Genomic DNA, 26,026 nt, shown 5'->3' with positions numbered 1-26,026 from the left:
TGAAATAATATTACAAAAAAAAAACTGTTTTCTTTGTTAATATATTTTAAAAGGTCATTTATTCCTTTGATGACAAATCTGGATTTTCATCATCATTACTTCAGCCTTCAGTGTCACATGATCTTTCAGAAATCATTATATCACAGGAACAAAATACTTAAAAATAGAAAACAGTTGTTTTAAATTGTAATAATATTTTATAATATTACTGTTTTACTGTATATTTGATAAAATAATAATTTACCAATGGCAAAGACTTCTTTCAAAAACATTAAAAATCGTATTTATTAAAAACCTTTGACCAGTAGTGTGTTGTAATTTATATTATGATATCTGCTGAAATACCTTGTGATGCTTTATGTATTATTCAGGAATTCCCACACCGAAGCTGGAGTGGTTCAAAAATGCCGTCCCGCTCTCCACACTGAACAACCCTCGATACAAACTTACGTCTTCTTCCATGGTTCTACAAGTACGGAGAATTCAGCCGGACGATGCTGGAATATTCCAGTGCTTCGCTGAAAACATGGCCGGAGAAATCCAGGCACATACCAACTTGATCGTCACAAGTAAGATAAATAGTTATAGGAATATTTGACCCAAAAATGCAGGTCTGCCATCATTTACTCACCCGCATGTTGTTCCAAACTCACATGACTGATTGTCTTTTGGTAGATATTTTGAATTTTATTTTTGTGCTTGAGAGCCCAAATATGCTTTCATTGTATGGACACAAGAAATTCTTCAAAATCTTATTTTATTTTTTATTATTATATTTTATTTATTTTTTTTAGAGAAAAAAAAAGGTCATGTGTTTGGAACGACATGAGGGTGAGTAATTGATGACAGGAGTTTCATTTTTGGGGTGAATCATTGCTTCAAGCTAATGGGAAGATGAAGCATAAATACAGCCATGGATGTTTTAAAAGTCAGTGATCTCGCTCTCTTTTCCTCTTGGTTGTGAATTGATCAGGGAGTTCAGAGACCTCTCATTGATCTGTGTAATTAATCAGTGTCTACTGAGAGATCAACCTTTAACACACAGACACAGACACACACACACACACACACACACACACACAGCACTTAATCAACACCTCCAGCTCTCTCTCGCTTAGTCATCCTCATCTCTCTTTTGCTCTCAAGCTTCATTTCAGTTCACACCATTTTTTATTGAAGTTTAAGAGTTTTAAAGTTAGGTACATTCATCATGTAAATAATTAACAAGTGAATAATAATGGATGTTATAACAGTGGTGTGATATTTAGAACAGCAGTTTGTTCACTCCAAATACTGCATGTATGTATGAGCATTGACCCCATATACTTAAACACTTACGTCTTACATGAAATGTGTGAATTTCATTTCATTATATAAAAATATGAAACCAGCCATCTGCAAACAAATAATTCTTAAGCTACACTACCATTCAAAAGTTTGAGGTCATTAATATGTTTATTAGAAAGTCTTGTATGCTACTGTATTGATACAGTAAAACAATTTAAAATAACGGTTTTATATTTGAATATATTTTAAAATGTAATTTATTCATTTGATGACAAAGCTTACTTTTCTTCAAAAATAATTCTAATAAGCTGATTTTGTGCTCAAGAAATTTTTATTTTGTGCTGCTTCATATTTCTGTGGAAACCGTTATACCTGTGTGTTTGTTCTTCATCGCCATGATTTTGTTAACTACCACATCAGTTGTGACAGATAAAAATTTTTTCAGGATTCTTGTCCAAAAGAGCAGCATTTTTTTTTAAATGATTTTTTGTTTGTTTTTTTTTGGATCCGACATGCCTTAAAATAGCTTGAATGTAACTCTACACCCTTGCCTAATTTAGTATACGTGGTTCTAATATGGAAATTAGCCTAAATTATTTTTAAGTGCCCAATATACTTTTTCTGACTCACTTGTTTTCACGGTAGGCGTGTCACCATCTTTCACCACGCCCCCTTCTGACATCACTGTGACTGACGGAGCGTCAGCTGTCTTCACCTGTGAGATATCTGGCGCCCCCAAACCTGCCATTGTTTGGAGGAAAGGTAAGTAAATTACATTCACTCCTGTTTGCACATCATTTACACGATTAACATGTCAGCAGTTTCGTGACTAACCCCTGTGATTCTCGCAGGTTCTCAGGTGTTAGCAAGCGGATCGGTGCAGATACCTCGTTTCACTCTGCTGGAGTCTGGAGGCTTACAGATACTACCCATAATGCCGAGCGATGCAGGGAACTACACGTGCTTGGCGTCTAACTCTGAGGGACTGGTCAACGCCACCGTGGCCCTGACAGTCTTGAGTACGAAACTGTAATATTGTGAATAATATGCTGTTTTTAATGACTTGAAAGTACAAACAAATTTAGCATATTTGAAATTCAGCGCCGACAGGATTGCAGACAATTTACAAACATGCCTTTTATCAGCAGTCATTGTTTAGCTTAATAGCGGCATTCATTAGCTCGGTTGATTGAAAAAGGCATGGCAGAGCACACTATTTGTGAAATGTTAAGTCTTTTGCAGTAATTTCACACCGGAATAGTGTCATCCTTAAATCCCAAGACCTCGGTTTATCTTGCTGTGCATGCTTAATGATGCTGATGTAGGTTTACGCTTGAGCGTGGGTGCGTGGAAGTGTCTTAGAGCATTTTTGACATCCAGCCTAAATAATGCTGTTTGTGGATTGGCCACTTAAAAGGAAAGCAAGAAGTCTCTCTGATTAAAACGTGTAATTTATGCACCGTTGGCGGCGTCAAACGGAATGTCAGAAAAACTATCCTTGTCTACATTGTTCAGACAAAAAAAGATAGCCCTGCCCCAAACTCACACCATTGGTTGAGTTGGAAGTTGACATGTCGGGCCGCGCAGCGACGGTATTTGCAACATAGAAAATGGCTGACTTATAGTTGTCAGTGAGCATTAAACTGGAAGATAGCGTTTTAATGTCGAAAACGTTACATGCATTAGCTTTAATCGAGTGAATTGGACCCAGTGGGTTATGTGTGTGAGAGAATTTGTTCATTTGCTTAGCCGTACTATATGGTCATTGAGACGCAGTGTGAATATTCGAACGTTCATGCTTTGTAAATTTCATTCTGTTTTGCTAATGAAGCTGTCAGTGGGAATTACTTAATAGGGTTAAAAGAACTGTGAATAATGATGTTGGTAATGATTCAACTGTGGTGTGATTTTTGTCCTAAACTGCATTTTATTAATCAGGTCGAACCTTTATTTCAACACCCCCTGAGGATCAGCGTGTCATTAAGGGAACCACCGCTGTGCTGAACTGCGCGGCAACCCACGACCCCAGAGTCACCGTCAGGTCAGAGCTTGAGCTGAGATGCATTTTGAGGAACATGTTTTTGACATTTTAATTTCAAAAACATAAGTCAATTTTCTTCTGCTCCGCAAGGTTTGTTTTGGCTAATTAGCGAAGTCAAACATTACTCTTGCTGTTAATCATTAGGTCACTCTTAATCATTAGGTCAGTGTGATTGTGTCACTGTGTACACTGCCAAGTAAGATATATTTTGTTGATCCTGGAACAAAATTCCTGTATGACATTTTTTTACAAATCCTGTCCCTACCCCTAAACTTAACCCTACCCCTACCCATAACTTATCCCTAAATGCAGAGGGAAATAATAGGTGAATAACACTGATGTACAGTAGAAGCACCTAACCCTGTCTGTAAGCCTAAACTTGACATAAACTGTAAACGTGTCCCTCAAATCTGATTGGTTGATTGGAATGTTGTTCCAAAATCAAAAAAGACCTTGATCCAGGAATATGTTGTACTTGGGGGAAATCACGTTCACTGTTACTCAATACCTCTAACGTAACTCATCCCGCTACACTGGTGCTACTGCTAATGAAACCTTAAATCATGTCACTTGAGTACTTTTCTAAGCTATCTGAAGGTGTACTTGAGGTGGTTAAACTATGATGGAAATGCTATATAAATGTCTACAGTAGATGCACATCAAAAATAAGTTTCATGACTGAATAATTTGCTCAGATGATTGGCTCTCATAACTGTCTATTATTTCTACTGAGTGCCAATTTAGTTTATTGCAAAACAATTTGTTTTTGCAATATTTATGGTTTGCAATCAGCTTTTTTTTTTTCATAACTTAAATTTGCAATTTGGATGGAAACATCAACAGAGACTAGGGCTAGTAAGCAGAAACCTGGCAACAATTCAGAACACCCTACAAAACTGCATGACACTGCCCTGGCTCCACAATATCTAATATTCACGAAATATTATAGTTGTAATTTTTTTTTTTATATATTTCACGTAAATTGATCTTGCTTTAAGCATACTCTACCTTTCAAAAGTCTGAGGTCAGAAAGATTTATTTATTTATTTTACTATATACCATATTATATAGTCTTTATCCACCTTGTTTTGGTCATTATCAAGCACATAAGGAAGAGAAGCCGATATGGAATTTGATGTTGTTCTATTTCAGGAGGCTAAGTGTGTTTTCTGCAGGTCTTTGGAGTGTGATATTTTTGGTGGATTATGAGTCATCATAAAGAGTCTTATTTTCCTCAGATATGCATGGAATAAAGGAACCAAGCCGCTGAGCGTGTCGACTGGTGGGCGAGTGTCAATGAAGGAAGGTTCACTCCACATCAGCCAGACGTGGTCCGGAGACATCGGAGATTACACCTGCAGGGTCATCTCACCAGCTGGAAATGACTCCAAAACCACCCGACTGGAAGTCATGTGAGCAAAAATAGACACAAACACACAGATCCTTGCTAACATCCACGTTCGATACGAAACGCTTTGAAGGGACTACACTTGTACAGTACATGTGCACTCAATACGTATTGGGGTGCTATTGTAGGAGGAAGATGCTTGGATCGCAGCTGCAGTTCTGAAGCCAAGAGAACCATCCAAAAATGGGCTATAATGATAGGACAGAGGAGGGAGCAGCTGTGTGTGTGTGTGTGTGTGTGTGTGTGTGTGTGTGTGTGTGTGTGTGTGTGTGTGTGTGTGTGTGTGTGTGTGTGTGTGTGTGTGTGTGTGTGTGTGGTGGGACGCGGGAGGAAGATAAAGGGAGAGTAGAATAAGATAGGCCTGATGCCCAAGGCCAAGATCATCTCCTTTGACGACTAGCCAATGTTGCTAAACTTCTGTGGCATCAGGAACTAATTAAACACACACACATACACGCGCTCAGATATTAATTACTGCTTCTAGATGGCTGAATGTTGTGCTCCCACAGATTGTCATATGGATGGATGCAGAGGAAATCTCATCGATCTTTGAAGTAGATGAAATACACTGAGTAACACGAATGATGTTTAATTGGATGCGTTTGAAAATGTTGTTCACAATCAGAAAAATACAAACTTACCAAATCGACCCAAAAGGCCTAAAAGCTTGTCTTTTGTGTCAAAAGCCTTCATAAGTCTTTCTTAACCAAGTAACATGATTGCATATACAGTACCGTTCAAAGGCTTGGGGTAAGGAAGGACATGAGATCACAGCAATAGCAAACGATCCAATCAATTCCAGATGGACACAATCATTATATTTTTTTCTTGATTGAGAAGTTGTTTCACTCGGATATACTTCACAATAAGGAAGAACAGACCAACGCAACTTCCGTTTCGTTCCGGCCTTAATACTTGTATTCAGCATGGAGGCATTAAATTGATTAAAAGTGTCAGTAAATACTTAAATTGTTACAAAAAAATTGTGTTTTTAAATAAATGCTGTTCTTTTTATGCATTAAATAATCCTGCAAAAAATGTGTTCACAGTTTCCAATACAGTCGCACAACTGTTTTCAACATTGATTATAAAAAAAAACAACAAAAAAAAACAAAAAACAATATATATATATATATATTTAAAAAATTGTCCACTAAAACAGCATATTAGAATGATTTCTGAAGGATCAGGTTTCCCAAAAACTGCCATTAGTCAGCCAAGCAGATCCCATCCCAAACTCATGCCATTGGTTAAGCCAAATGCTGCTGTGTTGCTACTTTTCGGGGAAATCCACCTACAAGCTTAAATATTTGTGCTTTATAAGAAATTATTTATCTGCGTAAAAATTGTGAGTACAGCTTGCGTAATCGAATCAGAGCTCAACTTGAAAAAAAAAAGAGAAATATTACAAATCATCAATCATACAAAACATAACTGTAATAAACTATGATTTGCAAATGCGCTTAAAGGACTGCAATGTAATGCAATTCTTTTAGTACTACTTAACGGAACTCATAATAAAGCAATATTTAATTTAAGACACGCTAGTCTGTGAGAGAAACTGGGTTTCGGCAGACTTTAGAAAAAGACTCCTAACAGCTGACATTTAGATTATGAGATACAAATTGAAAACACATGCGATTTGAATAATAACAATAATACCTTTGACAGTCACATTAAGATAACAGAGCACCACAATATACTCCTACCTTTAATAATACAGCCGGCAAACTCTGTTGAAAGAAAACTCATCAGACGGTTGAAGGAGAGGCAATGCTTCACATGCTAATGTGATTTCACAGGCGTTCAAGTTAATCTCAGGCAGTGGACAGGTCCTCTTATTACCACATGTTAGACGATGGCTGAGCAGTGCCTCGTTTTAAACAGTATTAGATGTTATTGCATATTTAGGCTGCTGTGACAGATGGGCAAAAAAAAAAGCCTGTCACACACATATTACAAACATCTGCAAAGGACATAATTGTATTATGTGATATTGTAATGTAGTTTTTATAAATGTAATTTTGTTGAAGGAACAGTGGAACTTTTGATCTTGCAACATAGTGGAAAGTAATGTTAAAGACTTAGTTCACACTAAAATGAAACTTCTGTCATCATTTACTCATCCTCATGCTGTTCAAAATCCGCATGACTTAATTTGTGTAGAAAAACAAAAGGTGTTGAGTTGAATGTCCATGCTACTCTTTTACAGTACATGCTCCAAAAACCTCCAAAGACCCCATAAAAGCACAATAAAAGTAGTCTGTTTTGCACATATTCAAAGTTTTATGTCACAATCCCTAAAATCAGCGGCTCTGACATTATTCCAAGTATCTTCTTTTGTGTCCAACACTATATAGAAAATTATACAGGGTTGGAATGACATAAGGGAGAGAACAGACATTTGAATTTTGTATCACTATTCCTTTAATATTATAGTATTCATGAAATGAATGTTTACACATTTTTTAAGCCAACAGTTTTTGTTATTTTTGAAAAGAAAAGAAAAAAATGATTTGATAACTCACAAAAAAAAAAATATATATTTTTGTTTGTAAGCTGCCTAGGATCTTTTTGATATCCCACAAACCCCTTGCAGCCATGATGAACACTTTTTGCTTGCAGAAGGTTTTTTTGAGTGATAATGCTTCTATCTACCCACCATTTGTCCTCCACGGAACCTCAGGAGCACCGGTTTAAAAGTACAAACTGCAACAAAGACACATATCTACAAAGTGACATATTGATGTATTAGCATACACAGCCTTTAGGCTTATATATTCAATTTAAGTCAAGCATCTCTACTATTGCCCATAGTTATAGTGAGGGATTTGAACTCATAACCCTAATAAACGTAACTCTTTCTACACTGTTTATGCAACAGACACGAATGATACCTCAAACCTGTTTTGACTTAATTTGAAAACAGACAAAAAAATCTATATTTCAAGAAGTCTGAAGTCATTCAAACGTCTGAGAAAGAGTGAAATTTAAATCATAATTTGAGAAATAATCCTTAAAATGTATTAGGAGAAATTGGACAAAGGATATTGTGCATTGATTTGAATTGGAATCTTAATTTGAATCTGATTTTGAATGACTGTATTTTTGATCAAAGAAATGCAGCCTTGATGAGCATAAGAGACTTTAAAATCTTACTGACCCTAAACTTTTGAATGGCACTGTTCATATTTACATGTTTACAGTTTAACATGTTACCAGTTAAAGGGTTAGTTTACCCAAAAATCACTCTCTCGTCGTTCCAAACCTGTAAAATATTCATTCATCTTCGGAACACAAATGAAAATCTATTTGATGAAATCGAAGAGTTTTCTGTCCCTCCATTGACAGCTACGTAACTACCACTTTCAAGCCCCAAAAAGGTTGTAAAGTCATCCATTAAAGCAGACGTTGCGTGAACGCGCATTTGGAGATGAATATTTTGTAAATAAAAGGATAAATTATGTTTTTTTTCCCCACAAACAAAGCACTTGTGTCGCTTCATAAAATTTAGGTTAAACCACTGGAGTCACATGGATTACTTTAATGATGTCTTTACTACCTTTCTGGGTCTCGAAAGTGGTAGTTGCATAGGCTGTCAATGGAGGGACAGAAACCGCTCAGATTTCATTAAAAAGAACTTCATTTGTGTTCGGAAGATGAACGAAAGTCTTACGGATTTGGAATGGCATGAGGGTGAGGAATTAAAGTCGCAGTGAACCGGAAGTTGCAACCAACCTTACTTCAGTGTTGTTACATATTTCCTAGGAAACTGAATATTGAATTGAGTGCAGGGTTTTACTTTAGCGCACCTCCTCTCCATCCCTCGCTCATAGTAGACTAAAGGTTGGAGGGGGAGTGGTTGAGGATATTCTACCCAGAGCCATGAAACTGACGTCATCAGAGAAGGAACGCCATTCGCAGAGGCATTTTCAGATTTTAATTAAAGATTACCAGGACAAACATTTGTCTGTAAATGAACTTGCACGGATTAATTGTTCACCACAAGACTAGTAATGTGCGCTAACATAGTAAATAGGTTCAATTTTGATTTCATGACGACATTAATGACAGAATTTTCATTTTTGGTTGAACCAGCCTTTTAACCTGTACAATTCACAGGGCCTGAGACAAAGTTTTGTATGATTTGTATTTGAATTGTATTAGAATTTTGTTTTAATGTACTGCAGTGCAAAATGCATATATGCATATTTTGATTGGTTATTTGGTTATCTCTGTCTTTTTAGAGAACTTCCCCATTCTCCACGTAACCTGCAGGTGTCTCTGAATGAGACTGACAGCAGGACAGTTCTTCTGTCATGGGTTCGGCCCTTTGATGGGAACAGCCCTCTACTGCATTACATCATTGAGCTCTCGGAGAACAGTAAGTTTGTGTGTGTGTGTGTGTGTGTGTGTGTGTGTGTGTGTGCTGTTTGTATGAGCTTTGGCATATGGTTTATTAAGCCTAATGCACCTTAGCTGCAGCTTTCAATTAAGCTGGTTTGCAGCCAGTGGATTCCAAAGAAGTAATTCTTTGTCATTTACCTCTCGCTGTCTTTCTCCCTGAGCACTAAAAAACAGACAGACAGGCTAAAGTGAGTGAGAAGAGAAGAGAAATGGAAGCTGATTGTAATGGAGGGTAGTGGGACGAGGTTTGTTTTCACGGTATTATGCCAAGACTCCGTTATTGGTGGAAGATGAATGCTGGAAGAGATAGTGACAGGAAACAGAGAGAGAGAGAGAGAGAGAGAGAGAGAGATTGATTGATTGATTTGTGTATCGTCAAAGGAAAAACAATGAAAAATGTGGGTGGGGCAGAGGTCCTGGATGCCTATTAAACACCCAGACCTTTCTCTCCACATATATACACACACACACACACACACACACACACACACACACACACACACACACGTGTGTGTGCATGTGTGGGTGTGTATGTATGCATCCCTGTGGCTTAATATTTACTATTCCTGATGAATTTGTGATTTATTTTTGCTGTTGCTCAAACAGTAGTTTCTGTCTTCTTTTCTCTTGGGTCTGCTTGAGTGGTTTCACCATCTAAATTGTTCATTGATCTGCTTCCCATCATTTTTAATGTACTGCAAACGCACACACAAACACACACTCTCATATATTGGGTGTTGTGGGTTGTAACGCCTCCAGAATAAACAACAGCGCTGTAAAGAAAGAGATAATTCAAACAACTGATAATAAATCAAGTAAAATACGTAAGATAAAAACCAATACTCCCCTTTGAGACTTAATTTTTTGTCTTTAGAAGTGAGAAATAATCTCATTAAATGTATAAGTACTGTTTTACATTATAGTGAGCCAGTTAAAAGTGATTTCAGTAGAGTTTGTGGAAGTGGCAGAAAGATATATCGTCCAGGACATATAGTCGGCTGATATTTGGCTATTTTGAAATTATTAATAGCATAACTGCTTCTAGTTTTTGCCTAGTTTCACTTTTGAAATCTATACAAATAGGGTACATTTTTTGTTTTCAATTTATTGTTTGTGAATTTTGATTAAATGTTTTGTAAAATAAGGATTTGTTTAATTTGATCAAATTTGTACACATCTTATTTTCTTATTTGCTTTCATTAAATTATATAGTGTTTATACTACTACAATTCATACTGAATTAAATTCATAGACTGTTTGTATTTATAATAAATTAAAGGAAAAATTGTTTTGATGTTAATAGTTATTTTAAATTGTAATAATATATCACAATATTATGGTTTTTACTGTATTTTTTTATCAAATATATGCAGCCTTGGTGGCAAAGAGACCACAACCCCTCAGGATCCTGTTCTGGAAAATGTCAGATTTTGGATTTTGCATTCCGGCATTTGTTTTAAATGATCCGGCAATAACAAGTGCATTGCATGGCGTGCGTGTGAGAGATACAGAGTGAGACAGAGTGAGAGCGGGTTTATGCAGAAATATTTAAAGGTTGTGTTTTGCTATTGGCCCTCAGCCTCAACCTATATATATTTTTCAGCTTTCTTAAGTTCAAAATCACTCTCATTGGTTGGTGCGAGAGTGTAGAGAGGGTTTATACCTGACGAATTATTTTAATAAGTTAAGTTAATTTCATCAAAATGTGAAAAAAGACAGTCAAGCATACAGTACATTTTTTTTTTTCATTTTCCATGATATTTCTTATCAAAAGAGATCCTGAGGAGATGGAACTGCTAATACTAATTAGGATGGCAGGAGACACAAGTAATATTAGATCAGTCAGAATCAGAAATCGATGTAATGGAAAAAGGAATGAAATTAAAGGTGAGAGAGAATATCACTGATGAACTGAATAATATTTATAGCTATATACATGTAGCTCAATGTAGCTTTATACATGTAGTTAGGGCATATAGAAACTTATGAATGATGCTTTTATAGTTGTGCCATCACCACTCAGTGACATCATTGTATGTTCCGGGAAAACGTAATTTTGTCTGTTCTTGACAGATTCTCCATGGAAAGTCTACATGGCTGATGTTAGCCCTACACTAACCAGTTTGCAAGTAATTGGTCTAACGCCAGCAAGAACGTACCAGTTCAGAGTTTGTGCTGTCAATCAGGTGGGACGTGGGCAGTACAGCGCTGAGACAAACAGGTAAGCAGTCACAAGCTAACATCTTAGTCTACATGCTTAGCATATCGCTAACTGGTTAAGTAAAGCTGGTTAAGTAAAGTAAAGCTCTATTATAGTTAAAAAAAGATCAATGTTTTTGATCAGGTGTTGAGGAAGGGGAACGAATCTTGCATGGCAATGGCATTGAACTGCAGGAGCTAACAGGGCCATGCTAATGAGCTAAACCCTGATTCCTTGATTGTAGCATCCCAATTTACAGGCAACCCCAAAATCCTTTCAATCCTGATTGTTGTAACTAACATAGCCTGTCAAGTAGATTGGAACTGGTAATTTTCACCAACTATTGCCATTTTTGTGTGTCCGACACACGCACACACACATCCCCTCAGTCAGTCAGAGAGAATGTTATTAAATGTGAGGACAAGATTTGAACCCTGTCAAAAGAAAGGCAGACTGTAATTGAATTACATGAGAGCTTTCATCACCGGCTCTGATTGTGAGCCATTATGACACATGAAAAAAAAAAAAAAAACACTTCCCTATCCAGGAACACTATGAAGGTGTGAGAAATAGCATTTCTCAAAGCCAATTCCACACGGTGAAGGAATGTCAAATACAAGTTTGGCTGAAGGGAAGGACACTTCAGCACACACAGAGACTACTGCGTTTTATGCTCTCTGTTTTGTTTTGTGAATTTTTATTCATGCATAAATTGGCACACATCACAATGACTGCATTCCAAATCGAATCAAATCGCTCAAAGAACTTAAAAGTCCTGAAAAGTTCAAATGGCTATTTTTCAAGCACTAATGCACATGCCAAGCACTCTTTGCTAAACGGCAGGAAGAAGGACCTGCTCAATCATCAAGGACACATTGAAAAAGCTTGTCATGCTGTTTTCTAGTTCTTAGCTTTCATTTGAAGCCAGTCTCCATTTAACCAACATTGCCAGCTTATTCAATGGTAACAGTTGAGCCAAAGACTCCCTCTGCGCTCATATGTGAAATGCTCAACTGCTCAGGTTTGATTGGTCCTGAAGTGGAATGTTTTTTATTCACTAATGTTCAGTGATGTCTTTAATGCTACTGAAACAGTTCTGATATAGAATAAATACTTAATACTAAAATATTGCTTTTTTTTTTCAGGTATTCATTTATAGTTTGCTCACTTTGCAGTTCTCACCTACAGAAATTATCAAAAGTGTATTCTATTTAAATTTATTTTTTAAATAATTTAAAAATATATATTTTTCTAATCAATTTACATAATCAAATATTTAATTCCGATTAATTAGAAGTCGGTATGTAGTTTATATATATATATATATATATATATATATATATAAAACTACATACCGGTATGTAGTTATATATGTCGGTATGTAGTTTTATATATATATATATATATATATATATTATACTTTTCAAAAGTTAAAAAGTCAAAAGTTTTTCTAAAATAAATACTTCTATTCAGCAAGGATTCTTTAAATTAATCAGAAGTGACAGTAAAGACATTCATAATGTTACAAAAGATTTAGTTTTAAAATAAAAGCTGTTCTTTTGAACTAAAAAAAACAAAAACTTTTATTTAACAAGGACACATTAAATTCACCGAAAGTGACAGCAGAATTTTACATTGTATTTCAATGTATTTCAATTTAATGCTTTTCTATTGAAATTTCTATTTATCAAAAATCAAGAATATTAAGCAGCACAACTTGTTTCAACATTGATAATAATATGCAGCAAATCAGCATATTAGAAACATTTCTGAAGGATCATGTGACTGAGGACTGTATTGTGTATATATTTTTATAAATTGACAGACCTAATTACTGTACTTGAGACTTGTCAGATCTGATGACTGTATTCAATATTTCAAGTCTCTCCCCCCCCTGCTCTTTTAAATGGATGCAATGTGCTCATATTTATCTGTAACTATTGACAACAACTCAATATGCAATATCCCAGTAAGTAAGTCAACCATGTCTGAGCCTATTAGCAACACAGAAAACAGATTTGCAACATGCAAAATCCATGAGTTACTGGCACAATTACAACAACTCTGTCCTTTAAAAACTCAAAGACAACAATTAGGGTATCCACTAACCAATGTGAGCTGGCAGTCAACTTAAAGGGATAGTTCACCCAAAAATGACAATTCTGTCAGCATTTACTCACCCTCATGTTGTTCCAAACCCGTAAGTCTTTCGTTCATCTTCCAAACACAAATGAAGATCTTTTTAATGAAACCTGAGCGATTTCTGTCCCTCCATTGGCAGCTACGCAACTACCACTTTAACACTTCAAAAAGTTCATCAAAAAAGTTTAATCCATATGAATTGAGCAGTTTAGTCCAAATTTGTATGATGAGACACGATCACTTTATATGATGAACATATTGAATTTAGGCTTTTATTCACATATAAACATGCGGTGAACATAAACAGAAGCTCAACCGAACCTGCTTGATGCTCGACCTCTTGCTGAAGCTCAAACGTGCTGCGTAACACACGAGACTGAACCTCATTGGTTCTCGCACGTCAAGCGAACATGTTTGAGCTTCCGTTTACCACAACCGATGTGTGAGTTGATGAATGTTTACATGTGAATGTTTACATTTACATGTGAAAAGCCTAAATTGAATCTGTTTATCATATAAAGCGATCTTGTCTCTTCAGAAAATTTGGACTAAACCACTCAATTCATATGGATTAGTTTTACAATCTCTTTTTGAACTTTTTGAAGTGTAAAAGTGGTAGTTGTGATAGCTGTCAATGAAGGGACAGAAATTACTCGATTTCATTAAAAATATTTTCATTTGTGTTCCGAAGATGAATGAAAGTCTCACGGATTTGGAACGACATGAGAGTAATTAATGAAAGAATTGTCATTTTTGGGTGAATTAACCCTTTAACATTTAACTGACCTCACAAATCTATAGTTATAAAACTGTATAAAATCTTGATAGTGTACTATTTTGACTCATGTCTGATATAAAAACAAAGAAGTTTCATTGTTATTGTAGTTTTAACTTAAAGATAAATAGCTGGTTTTAAAAGTCAGTTTTTCAATTTACAATTACAATTTCCTTCATGTTTTACATACAGTACATATTCCAAATCAGTGTTTAAATGTAATTAAAATAACCACCTATCTTTCAAACTGAATCTTTCCTTTAAATGCTCAGTTAAAACAAGAGGAAACGACGGAAGAGAGCGAGAGTGAGAAGATGAAGACGAACAGAAACACAAAAAATCAAATATTGATGGAGAGGGCACTTATTAAAATTTGAGCACCTATCTGCTTTGGCCTCGTTTCCAATTAATGTCAGGATCATCATCAGTTATATGAAAAATTTAAATCACTATTTCTTTTATTCTTATTATTCATTTTTTTTGGGCAAAGTACCATCAAAGGAATAGTATAATAACCCAGAATATGTACAAAAAAGTATTTTTTATTCCATTCAGGAGTGTTTCATATCTAGAAGTGCATTTGGCACACCGCAAAACAAAGTCAATGTCCAGCAAACTTTTTTATTTAGTAATAATTTGATTTGAATTTAACAAGAGCAAACTCAGCACTTATCCTTTGCATGTAATTAATAAACAACAATTAATGCCATTATGACTAAAACAATATAATAGAAATCCCCTCAATGCCCAATCCCACATCTCCAGTACGGCAAAAGAAACAACGTGATAGACTAAAATAACCGCTTCTAAGCCTTTTAAATTGGTTTAGGATGATTATTGTTTATTTGACAAAACATCAATCAGACTTAGCAACTTTCCTACGAGATTGCTTGCTTGAGGCACTTTAGGCCTTGCTCACTTAATCAAGCTAATAACCTTTAAACCTCAGATTAGAGCGAAGGATTGTTTATCGCCTGCTCTGGGGATCTACAGTCTCTAGAATCCTGCAGACAGACTTTGAGAGCTAAAGCCCACGGTATTGATCAAATTGAGAAATTAAAGGGTTCACTGATTTACACTAATGGGGTCAAGCTAAAACAGATCTTTCTGTTTCTGTAGCATCTAACTGCTGATACATATCATTTTGATATGATATGAGCTGAAATATCATGTTGCCACGTGTTTACATTTTAGTGCTTTATTTGCTTCCGTTTGGTTCAGGAAATATGATTCACATCACAGGAAACAAGAGGTGTTGATGGTAAGATTTACGGATTTGTCAGAGCCATGGTTTCTCAAGGTTCACATTTCCACCTGTTTAATTCTTTGTACCTAGATTAGGGATTGAAACATTACCTTTTCATGCTTTTTTAAGCACATTTCTTTTTACAGAACGCAGAATGCATGTGCGTTTTTAAGCCAATCATTTTGATTAAACAGCAAATGTACACTACTCTTCAAAAGTTTGGTACAGAACCGAGGGAAGTTCAGGTTATTCCAGCGAACCCTGTTTACCCCAGCAGGGTCAGTTCTCAGTTACTCCTGCACTATTTAAGATCTTTTGGATAAACCAGAAAGATCAATTTCAATCTTTCCAAGACTACTGGATAAGCTCTGAAGGAAACTTTTAGTAACTATTGATGGCTCTGAGAAAACTCCCAGATAAGGATCTAAATATTTCTCTTTTATAATGCGAATCTAATGATGTTATCTCTCAGGCTGATGCTGCGAGAGGAACCGCCCAGTGCGCCTCCAAAAAACATTGTGGCGAGCGGCCGTACCAACCAGAGCATCATGGTCCAGTGGCAGCCGCCCCCAGAACCACAGCTCAACGGAGTCCTGAGAGGCTATGTGCTCAGGTATGGTTTCATGTATGGTTTCAAATTTTTTATATTTCAGTATACTTTAAAGGGATAGTCCTCCAAAAATAATTCTGTCATCATTTACTCACCCTCATATCGTTCCAAACTTGTATGATTTTCTTTCTTCTGGAGAACGTAAAAGAAGATACTTTGTTGGTAACCAAACAGTTGGTGTTGGTAACCAGAAGGTTTTGGTTCCCATTAAAGGGATAGTTCACTTTGAAATTCATTTTTGGTATGTTTTAGCTTACCTCAAGGGCATCCAAGATGTAGGTGTCTTTTTTTCCGCAGTAGTTTCAATTTTGATATTTTTAGGTCAAACCATTCTTGTCTGTCAGTCATATAATGCAGGTCGATGGTCACGGTCTCAAAACACAAGCACAGAGTCCAAATTAAAACAATTCCCCGTCGTCCAAATTAAACAATTCCCCATCGTAAGTACACATTGATGGCCTAAGACACGAAACGAGCGGTTTGTGTGAGAAAACGAACAGTATTTATATCGTTTTTACCTCTTATACGCAGACATGTCCGAGTGATCTGATCTGACGTGTACGCAGACTGGTGCATAGATATATACACACTAGACGTCGCCTTGTCTACGGCAGTTCATTGGAACGAATGTCTTTAAGGCGACATCTAGTGTATATATCTATGCACCAGTCTGCATACACGTCAGATCAGATCACTCGGACATGGCTGTGTATAAGAGGTAAAAACGATATAAATACTGTTCGTTTTCTCACACAAACCGCTCGTTTCGTGTCTTAGGCCATCAATGTGTACTTACGATGGGGAATTGTTTAATTTGGACGACGGGGAATTGTTTTAATTTGGACTCTGTGCTTGTGTTTTGAGACCGTGACCATAGACCTGCATTATATGACTGACAGACAAGAACGGTTTGACCTAAAAATATCAAAATTGAAACTACTGCGGAAAAAAAGACACCTACATCTTGGATGCCCTTGAGGTAAGCTAAAACATACCAAAAATGAATTTCAAAGTGAACTATCCCTTTAACTTCCATTGTATGGACAAAAAAATACAATGCAAGGAAATCAGAACTGAAACTTTTTTGTTATCATAATTCTTAAAAATATCTTCTTTTGTGTTCAGAAGAAGAAAGAAATGCATACAGGTTTGGAACGACATGAGGGTGAGTAAATGATGACAGAATTTTCTTTTTTTGGGGGGGAAATTTTTTTAGATGGTATGCCAAAATCATGGGTAATGTAGTTTTTCACCAGGATGATATTTCAGAATATCAGAAATGATATTTCACTGTTAAACAAGATTATTAAAAAAAATAAGCTGAAATAATGCAGGCTGATGGCTTCAGTAGTTCTCACAGACTTGTAGCTCACAGTAAGTCTTTCTTTAAGGTTTATAAGTTACCATTCAAAATCAATTTCCCTATGGAGAAAACGAATGGAGATTTTACTCACGGAACCCGACTGTTGCACTCTATAGGAGATGCTATGAGATGTACAGTATAAGCTGTGCTTACTAAGGCAAGCTTTCATGCACCACTCACATTTTCTACAGATGCAATGCAAAAATCGAGTTGAAATTACGGGTGCGTGTGTTTGTGTTAAAGGTTCACAATCAACTTCCAAAAAAAAACATAATTCTCTTTCTCTCCCCCTCCCACTCAGGTATAGATTGGCGGGTTTGCCTGGTGAGTTTCAGCTGAAGAACATCACCAGTGCAGAGATTAATTACTGTCTGATTGGAGAGCTCATCATCTGGACGCAGTATGAGATCCAAGTGGCTGCCTACACTGGAGCGGGCTTGGGGGTGTACAGCCAGTCTGTCACTGAATACACACTGCAAGGAGGTTAGACAATCACACCCACACGCACACGCACACACACGCATACAGATAAACAGAAACAATGCCTCATCAGTCTGAGCAAATCCTTGATATTTCAAATCTTTTAGGGTGCACTTGTGTTTTTGGGTCCAAAAGACCCTCTTTCTCATTAAGGATCTAGAGTAACCATGGGAACCGTAAAATCCATTTGCCGGCTTTACTGCACAGATCGGCCATCTGAAAGATTATTTCTAAGAAGAGTAAATTTATAGACTCTGGGCAAACAGTGACCGTAGCCCATTAATTAATCTAATTTGCTTTATGTGCGTGAATTTGTGTGTGCGCGGAAGTGCGGGGGTGTTCTGAGATCCTTGGGCCGTGATTATTCATATTATTTAACGTCAGTGTAATGATACTCCTGCAGAGATTAATAGAGACCCAGTGTCCGCAGGAAAAGAGCCTTCTTCTCATAGAGACTGGAACAATCGCTTTTGTGCGTGTGGTTAGAGGCGGTTTTTATGTCCCAGTTCAGATTACTGGACACTCTAATGTAACCTTGTGCGATTGTGTTAGAAATGAAAAGGGCAGCAGGACGAATCGGAGTGCCCAATCCAATTGAGCAATATCTAATCTGTACTCAACTTGCCAGGCCTGACCTTAAAGGGGCCATCTTAAGCACATTAAGTGTAAGCGGCATTGAGTCTTTATGGAAATATGATCTTGTTCTTTCCACTTTCCGCTCAGGCCTGCTGCATAGCACCGATAGGCTACAAAATTTAGCCTATTTAGCCAGGCTTTGAATACAAACTGTAGTTCATGTGTATTTGTATGTGATTATTGGTGCTGCTATGAATGATCATTTGAAATATAGTGTAGGCTATGTATAGAAACGGGGGCTTTGGGTGGGCGTTTAAATTCAGAATCCATGTAGTCACGACAGATAGGGTCTCGCAGACCCAGATTTTTGACTATCATCATCATATCTGTCTGTCCAAAAGCAATTTAGTACAGGTTATTTAAAAAATTAAAAAATATATACAGTGCTGAAAATTCTTTTGTGGTCATCAATAATTAGTTTACTTGCACATACGTGTCTTAAAGTCCCCCTGTAGTCAATTTTATCCCTTAAAACTCATCTTTGATCACCAAAATGACATATTTAATAAATTATTTTTCCTTGTCTTAATGCTTTAAAATAGCTTGATATAACACCCTTGCTTCATTTTGAATACGCAGTTCTGTTAATATTCAAATTAGCCCCGCCTCCACTCACTCACACCAGCTCAGAGATTCACTCGTTGACAATCACACGTTGACCTGATTGGTTACAAGGTAGTTTGTGACGTCAGAAACACCAGCAATTTCGTACCGCGTTTTTAAAACTGTCTTTGGTTCACTGCAGTTTTTGCAATATTTTGAATAAGCTTTTATTTTTAGTTTGATGTTTGTTATTTGCTTTTATCATTTATATAAATTTTTATAATTATAATTATTTCTGTTTAGCTTGATTTTTTTTTTTTACTTCAACTTATTTATTTCAGTTTGTTCATTTAAAAAATTTTTGTTTTAAGTTTTTTTCATAATGTTTATATATATATATATTTTTTTATTAATAAATAAACATTCTGGTGCAGACATTAACAATTCAGAGCATTTTGAACTTATAGGATAAATCCAATACCACAAAAAATCAAGGTTGTATCCGAAATCGCCCCCTATAACCTAATTCACTATTCCCTACATTACTCCATTAATATAGTTCACTTGAACGAGTGAGTGAATTCAGATACTGAGTGCACCAGAATGGCTGCCAGAATGTATAAACCTTAAATAAACAATTTAATAATCAATTAAAAAGGAATTTATACTTGTATGATATTACGCTGTACCCTCATTGGACCAGCGATTTGGAAAATAGATAAATGGATGATTCAGCTGCGGGCGCCATCTTCTGGTCAGACGCGGGAATTCATTCGGCATATGACTCTCACAGTGCATTATGGGTATTCTCTAGCCGTTGAACGTACATCGGTTGTACACTCGTTATTGCTGTGCATTGTAGGATTGAATGAGTGTACTCGGTAACATCCACTATGGTTTCGGACACTACTACAAATTCCTGTCCTCTCAAATAGTGCCCTATTTACGGATATAGAGGGCGATTTCGGACACAGCCTATGTTTGTACATTTTCTAAATATTTCATTAACAAATTGTCTCTGACTGTGCAGTCCCCACAGCGCCCCCACAAGACGTGGATGCCGTTGCGCTCAACTCCACCACCATCAAATTCACCTGGACACCACCACCCCAGCAGTTCATCAACGGCATCAACCAGGGATACAAGGTAATAGTGTAGAGGGAGAAAGATGTCAGTGTATGAGAGAAAGAGAGACACTGGCTCACATGTTCCATTAGAGGTAAAATATTCAATTAAATTTGCCTGGCATTTTCATTGTCTTCTGGGGGAGTGTATTCATAATTGATTGGCTAAATGCCTGCAAAAACAGCAGCTTTAAATTCAAATAAATAAAACAAGAGTAATTAAAACCTAACAATGTATGTTAATCACGTTTTGTTTATGTCTTGTTGTTATTTCGCATCTCTCTCACAGCTGCTGGTGTGGCCCGAACACTGTCCGGAATGCATTACCATGGTGACCATTGCCCCCGAGTTCCACGGGTCACGTCACTATGGTTACGTTAGCAATTTAAGAAAGTTCACGTGGTATGAGACGGCGGTGCTGTGCTTTACCACGCCTGGCGATGGGCCAGCTAGCACAACACAGCTCATCCAGACACATGCTGACAGTGAGTACACACACAAACACTACAAAAAAAGACGTTTTGGCTACGTTCAACACTGTCAGTCCAAATCCGATTATTTGTGTATCCGATTGGAATCTGATCTAAAATTATTGTGTTATTATTATTTATAACACAATAACTAATGTTAACTTATTTAATAACTTATTATTTAACTAATGTAAAAAAATTTGACTATTGTGAAGTGTAACCAGTATTTCATTGCCTTTTGATTGGTTGGGTCCCATAATAATTTTTTTTTTACAAACAGGATCTTGATTAATATCTCAATTGTTTTTCCAAATCAGCAATGAGGTCAAATTGAGGTTTTTGTTAAAGGGATAGTTACAAAATGGGAATTCTGTCCTTCAAGTTGTTCCAAACTGTACGAATTTCTTTCTTCTGCTGAACACAAAAGAAGATATTTTGAAGAATGCCGGCAACCAAAGAGTTGATGGGCCCCATTGACTTCCATAGTATTTTTTCCCCATACCATGGAAGTTTTTCCCATACTATGGATGTTCCCATATGAATTGAATTCTCCTGTTAAGTATGATATTTCTCCTTAGAAAAATATAGTAATCACTCATATGTCTCCTCTAGACAGAAAAGAAAAGCTTCAGAAAAGATCTCAACATTTAAAAAAACTGTGCTCTTATGAATGCTCTTATTTCTCTTCAGATTCTTTCAAGACTAAATTATCTGAATTATTCCATCCACATTAATGTTATATACAGTTACTGTTGGTCAGAAATAGTGTCATTTGCTTCTGCTCTCTATTTTAGCAGAAAACAAAGTTGATACTTCAATAAAAAATAAATAAAAAGAACTGAGAGCTCTATTACGTCTCCTGAGCAATGAAGAGCAACCTCTAAGCAATAAATGTGTCCTCCGGGATAAAATGTTTTGCTTGCACTCCTGACATGTAAAATCATATTTCACACTCTTGCAGATACCCACACACTCTTACAGACAGACTGTCTGTATTTAATTGGAGACAATCGACTAACAGTATGCTCTTTACTTGAAAACTGTCCAGGAGGCTTTGAGAAAGAGATGCTTGAGAAACAAGCCTGTTTGTTTGACATTTCAGTCACCAAAATCGATACGGAGGAGAAATTTGGCCCTTTCACTATGCATGCCGCAATTTGCCACGTAATTGTGCTTTATACATCGCCATTGATCAGTCTTTTCGCTGAATATATATTGGCCACCCAAACGCTGTTTTCACGTCATGCCACAGGAACATAGAATCAGCTTTGACTAACCTGCAATTATTGAAGCAGGATCACTCCTCTCAGTCAATGCACATGTCGCTATTGATTGTCCCACCATGCATGTATACACTTGGAAATGTGTGTGAATGCATGTGCAGCTGTTAACAGACAATGTAATTTTCATCAGATGATAACAGCATGTGGTCTTCTGTTAAGCCACAGGAGCTTGTTTCCCATGAATAGCTCAATCACACAAACAGGTTAGACACACAAACAATTGTGCACACGGTCTCGCTCTCTCATCTCTCTGCTTATTTGTACAAGAAGAGCTACTGCTTTTCTGTAGCTCAAAGAGTAGAGCGTTGGTGCTTGCAACACCAAGGTCATGGGTTCGATTCCCAGGGAAAGCAAGAATTGTTAAGAATGTCAATGTGTGAACCTTGAAATGCAATGTAAGTCGCTTTGGATAAAAGCATCTGCCAAATGCATAAATGTAAATGTAGAAAGACTTAGCAGCGTGCTCGTGCAAGCATTATGTGGGTAATTCACTTCGTTTTTGTCTGGATCTTTAACTGGATATTTTTGATTGAGGTTTCCTGGTTGTTTTGAAACTTTCGGGATTAATTTTCCTAAGAATGGAATTGAAACCAATGAATAAAAGTTGTTAAAACCAAGGAGGTCTGAAACACCTGCCGGAAGCTATCCGTTAGCATTAGCTAAATGAGTAAGCATCAAGTGTGCCTATTTCACGCCTTCAAAAACAATTGGCCACTGGTAAAAGATCAGCTACGATATAATACAATAAATGAGATGTGTATGTTTACTCAGAATTTGTGTTATTTTTGTATTATTTATGCAAGATTATAGTATTTTTTCATTTTAATAAATTTTTTTGTCATTTTATTAGCTTTTGTCATTTTTATTAGGATTATTTTGTTTTTTAAATAATTTAATTACTTCAACTTAATTATTTCAGTTAGTTGACAAATGCTAACTAATATTTGTTAAATTTTTTGCATCTAATATTTCTATTTTATTTTATTCTTTTTCAGCTTTATTTAAATAAACAAAAAAATTTATGGTTTTAGTTTAAGTTAACAATGACAACACTGCTCAGAATCAGCTCCGATTTTTAAACATCTATTTATAGAGAAAATGCTTTTTGAATCCATATGGTGTATTTATAGCGTCTATTAGCAGGGACTATGCTAACCTGCTAAACCTTGACCTCTTGTTCTGAATGAGCGACACTTTGACAAAAAAAATTGAATTGAAAAGTAATTGATCTGCAGTGCAGTGAGTTGAATGGAGTATTACGTTCTCATAAGCACGTGATTGATTAACCTGTCAGTCTAGCGTGACGACTTCCTCTGATAAGGTCCGCTTGACAGTGCGGGTCATGAGGGTTTTGCACACGCGTGTTAGATCTAATGAGATTGAAGCTTTATCCGCACACATTAACCACTGCGCTTTTCAGGCAACTGTCATGTTCGCCTGTCAGATGGATTGTCTTGCGGGGGTGTGTATGCATGATTGATTAACCACTAAATGACTGCTAACTTGTGTGGGTAATTGCCAACAAACACATAATTTGCTTTCGCCTGTTTGCATTTGTGATGCAACGATTCCACAGCAACAAGCTCTTGTTGGGAGTATTATGGTCTTGCGGAATGAGGTTGCAGGGTAATCCTTTAACATGAGCAGGTTTTAAAGTGTCCATAAAGTAGTGCCCAATAAATAAGAAGCTTTATTCCACTCACACAGTCACACACACACACACACACACACACACACACACACACACACACACACACACACACACATGTTTGAGGTCAGAGCATCAACAAACCTGCTGTGTATTCATAGTTGCATATCCCCCGCAGACAATGAAATCATGAGACTATGTTGTTTAAAGATTTCAGTTGTTTTATGTCCATCTCTGTATTTGACCTCTGTATTTGAACTTCTACTTCTAATAAAAACACACTTTTTGTATGCTTACGCGCTCAGAAAAAAGCACTAGCTCTAGCATGAACAGAATTTAAATGCATACATCCATAAAAAATGTTTTAGATCTTTTTAGGGGTGTAACGCATGCTGACTTCAGAGCTAAAAATCATTTTGCTGGTTTAAAGGTAAAACGTTAGATTAAAAAAGTACAATTCATCTGTTTAGGTGTAAATATGACATGACATAAAATGTCATGTTACTGTGTGGCTTTATAACACGCACGACACAGGAGATGTGAGGGAACAATCTTTAATAACTCAGAAGAACACACAGGAGAAAAAAAAACAAAGCTACAACACTTAAAGGTGCTCTAAGTAACTTTTTTACCATAACTGAACAGCTTCGGAGTCATTGGAATGGTTATATTACTTATTTCGGGTTGAATGGTGGTTGTTTCGCACCCCCCTGGTGCCCGTGAGCGGAAAATCCGCACTTGCAACTTTGAGCCGGCGGGCCACCGGCCGCCGCGTCAGGAAGTCTCGCGTGATATCAGGTCTCGCGATGTAAACAATTGCTTTACGGCCAAAAGAAATCTGCTAAAATGCTGTCATTGTTGCGCTCCCTCACGCTGTTCGAACCCGAATGAAGAAGACGTTTTAAAGAATGTCCCATCTGCTTTGATGTCGTTGATCTATAGCCTCTGGTGTCTGAGAATCAACAACGAGTTTTTACAACAGTGTTGTCAAATATCTATTCCGAAGCTGTGGGGGGAGCTCTAGAGAGAAACCTGCGAGCAAAAAGCGAGAATACAGCGAAGAAATCCCGAAACTACTGAGTGCTGCTTTAAACACTGACGAGACCGAACAATGAACTGAAAGAACTACATACATAAGTTGAGTAATCAACATAAAACAGAACCGGTGCAGGAACTAATTAACAACCAGGGAAACTGGGAACTCAGGAAAAATACAGGAAACATAGTGAAAATTAAACCAAAACAGAACAGAATATACATGTTACAAGTATAATATAATATAATATTTACATCTACCAGAGAAAGAGTGTTAGTTAACATGCAGTAACATTGCTGAGTACCTTTATGTTTGTGTGTTGTAGAACCGGGCCTCGTGACTCAAGTGAGCTTCACTGAGATCTTGGACACATCTCTGAGGATCAGCTGGCAGGAACCGGAAGACAAGAATGGCATTATCACAGGTGAACAGGCTCAATCATCCAATCACAGCTACAGCTCACCCACCAATTCACAGGAACTCTCACTAATCTTTCCAACGCTGCATGTGAAGGTGTCCTAGGGATTGACTTTTATTAAAACTTTATTGTTGTTGTTGTTTTATTAAGATCACATTTAAAACTTGGAAACTTTTATTTATTTTGTTTAGTTTCCAGATGCCTTTTATGGATTGATTTTATTATTTTACCCCTGTCCCAAACCTAGAATTTCAATATTAAAATATGAAAAAACATCATAAAAAAATGTTTTAAATATTTAATTAAAAAAAGGTATATTTCAAAATTTAAATTAAGTCAATTTTTATAATTTTTTTAATTTTAAACATTTAACATTTGAATATTTGATAATCTAAATAAACATTAATTGTTGTGAAAATGGTTGAGATGAAATGTGAAAAAATCAAGGTAAATGTCACATGAACAGTATGTTTTTATTCTGTCACTGCCAGTCAAACTGTAATTTAAAATGGCGTCAAATCTAATTTCCACTACTGTCATTTGCATTACAGAATGCTATTAAAGGGTAGCCTGGAAATCCAGACCTAAATCTAAAAGATTAATGGTCTGGCGTCGACTAATGAAAATCGGCCAGCTTGAGGGGCGGCACCAAGCATGCATTTGAAAATCTCACTGAACGCAATTGGATAACACTACGACCAATCACAACAATAAGCCCCATACGCTTAGCTACCAGCAGAGCTAACTGGTAGATTAGACTCTTACCGTATCTGGTCGGCAAAACAGCAAAAACGTCCTTCTTGCAAAGGGACGATTTGAGCGGTGTCTTCTGTTCCTGTTGTAAATAAAAAGCCAAGTCTAACTCGTTCATTGTAGCGGCCAAAGCCATTTCAAACAACTGGTATTCAC

General features: G+C 36.6%; 1 protein-coding gene and 1 long non-coding RNA gene across 4 annotated transcripts in view; one reads left to right on the top strand and one right to left on the bottom strand.

Annotated features, from left to right (window-relative positions):
- The window catches only part of sdk1b (sidekick cell adhesion molecule 1b), a 370,259-nt gene that overhangs the window by 290,301 nt on the left and 53,932 nt on the right, over positions 1-26,026 (top strand). For all 3 annotated transcript variants that reach the window (XM_082163612.1, XM_082163613.1, XM_082163611.1), the window contains 12 exons: positions 372-569; positions 1,933-2,049; positions 2,139-2,306; positions 3,226-3,328; positions 4,567-4,740; positions 8,984-9,120; positions 11,217-11,364; positions 15,979-16,119; positions 17,781-17,962; positions 20,169-20,284; positions 20,552-20,747; positions 25,025-25,123. In XM_082163612.1, coding sequence (XP_082019738.1) covers positions 372-569; positions 1,933-2,049; positions 2,139-2,306; positions 3,226-3,328; positions 4,567-4,740; positions 8,984-9,120; positions 11,217-11,364; positions 15,979-16,119; positions 17,781-17,962; positions 20,169-20,284; positions 20,552-20,747; positions 25,025-25,123 — 1,779 coding nt within the window. The remainder of the gene's footprint in view (positions 1-371; positions 570-1,932; positions 2,050-2,138; positions 2,307-3,225; positions 3,329-4,566; positions 4,741-8,983; positions 9,121-11,216; positions 11,365-15,978; positions 16,120-17,780; positions 17,963-20,168; positions 20,285-20,551; positions 20,748-25,024; positions 25,124-26,026) is intronic.
- LOC309494376 overlaps positions 1-26,026 on the bottom strand; it is a 63,731-nt gene that overhangs the window by 23,392 nt on the left and 14,313 nt on the right. The gene's annotated exons all lie outside the window — the stretch shown is intronic.

The sequence above is a fragment of the Leuciscus leuciscus genome (assembly GCF_965113295.1).
Source record: "Leuciscus leuciscus genome assembly, chromosome: 3".
NCBI classification, from domain to species: domain Eukaryota; kingdom Metazoa; phylum Chordata; class Actinopteri; order Cypriniformes; family Leuciscidae; genus Leuciscus; species Leuciscus leuciscus.
Note: the sequence above shows the minus strand (reverse complement) of the source record. Positions and strands in the feature narration are given on the sequence as shown.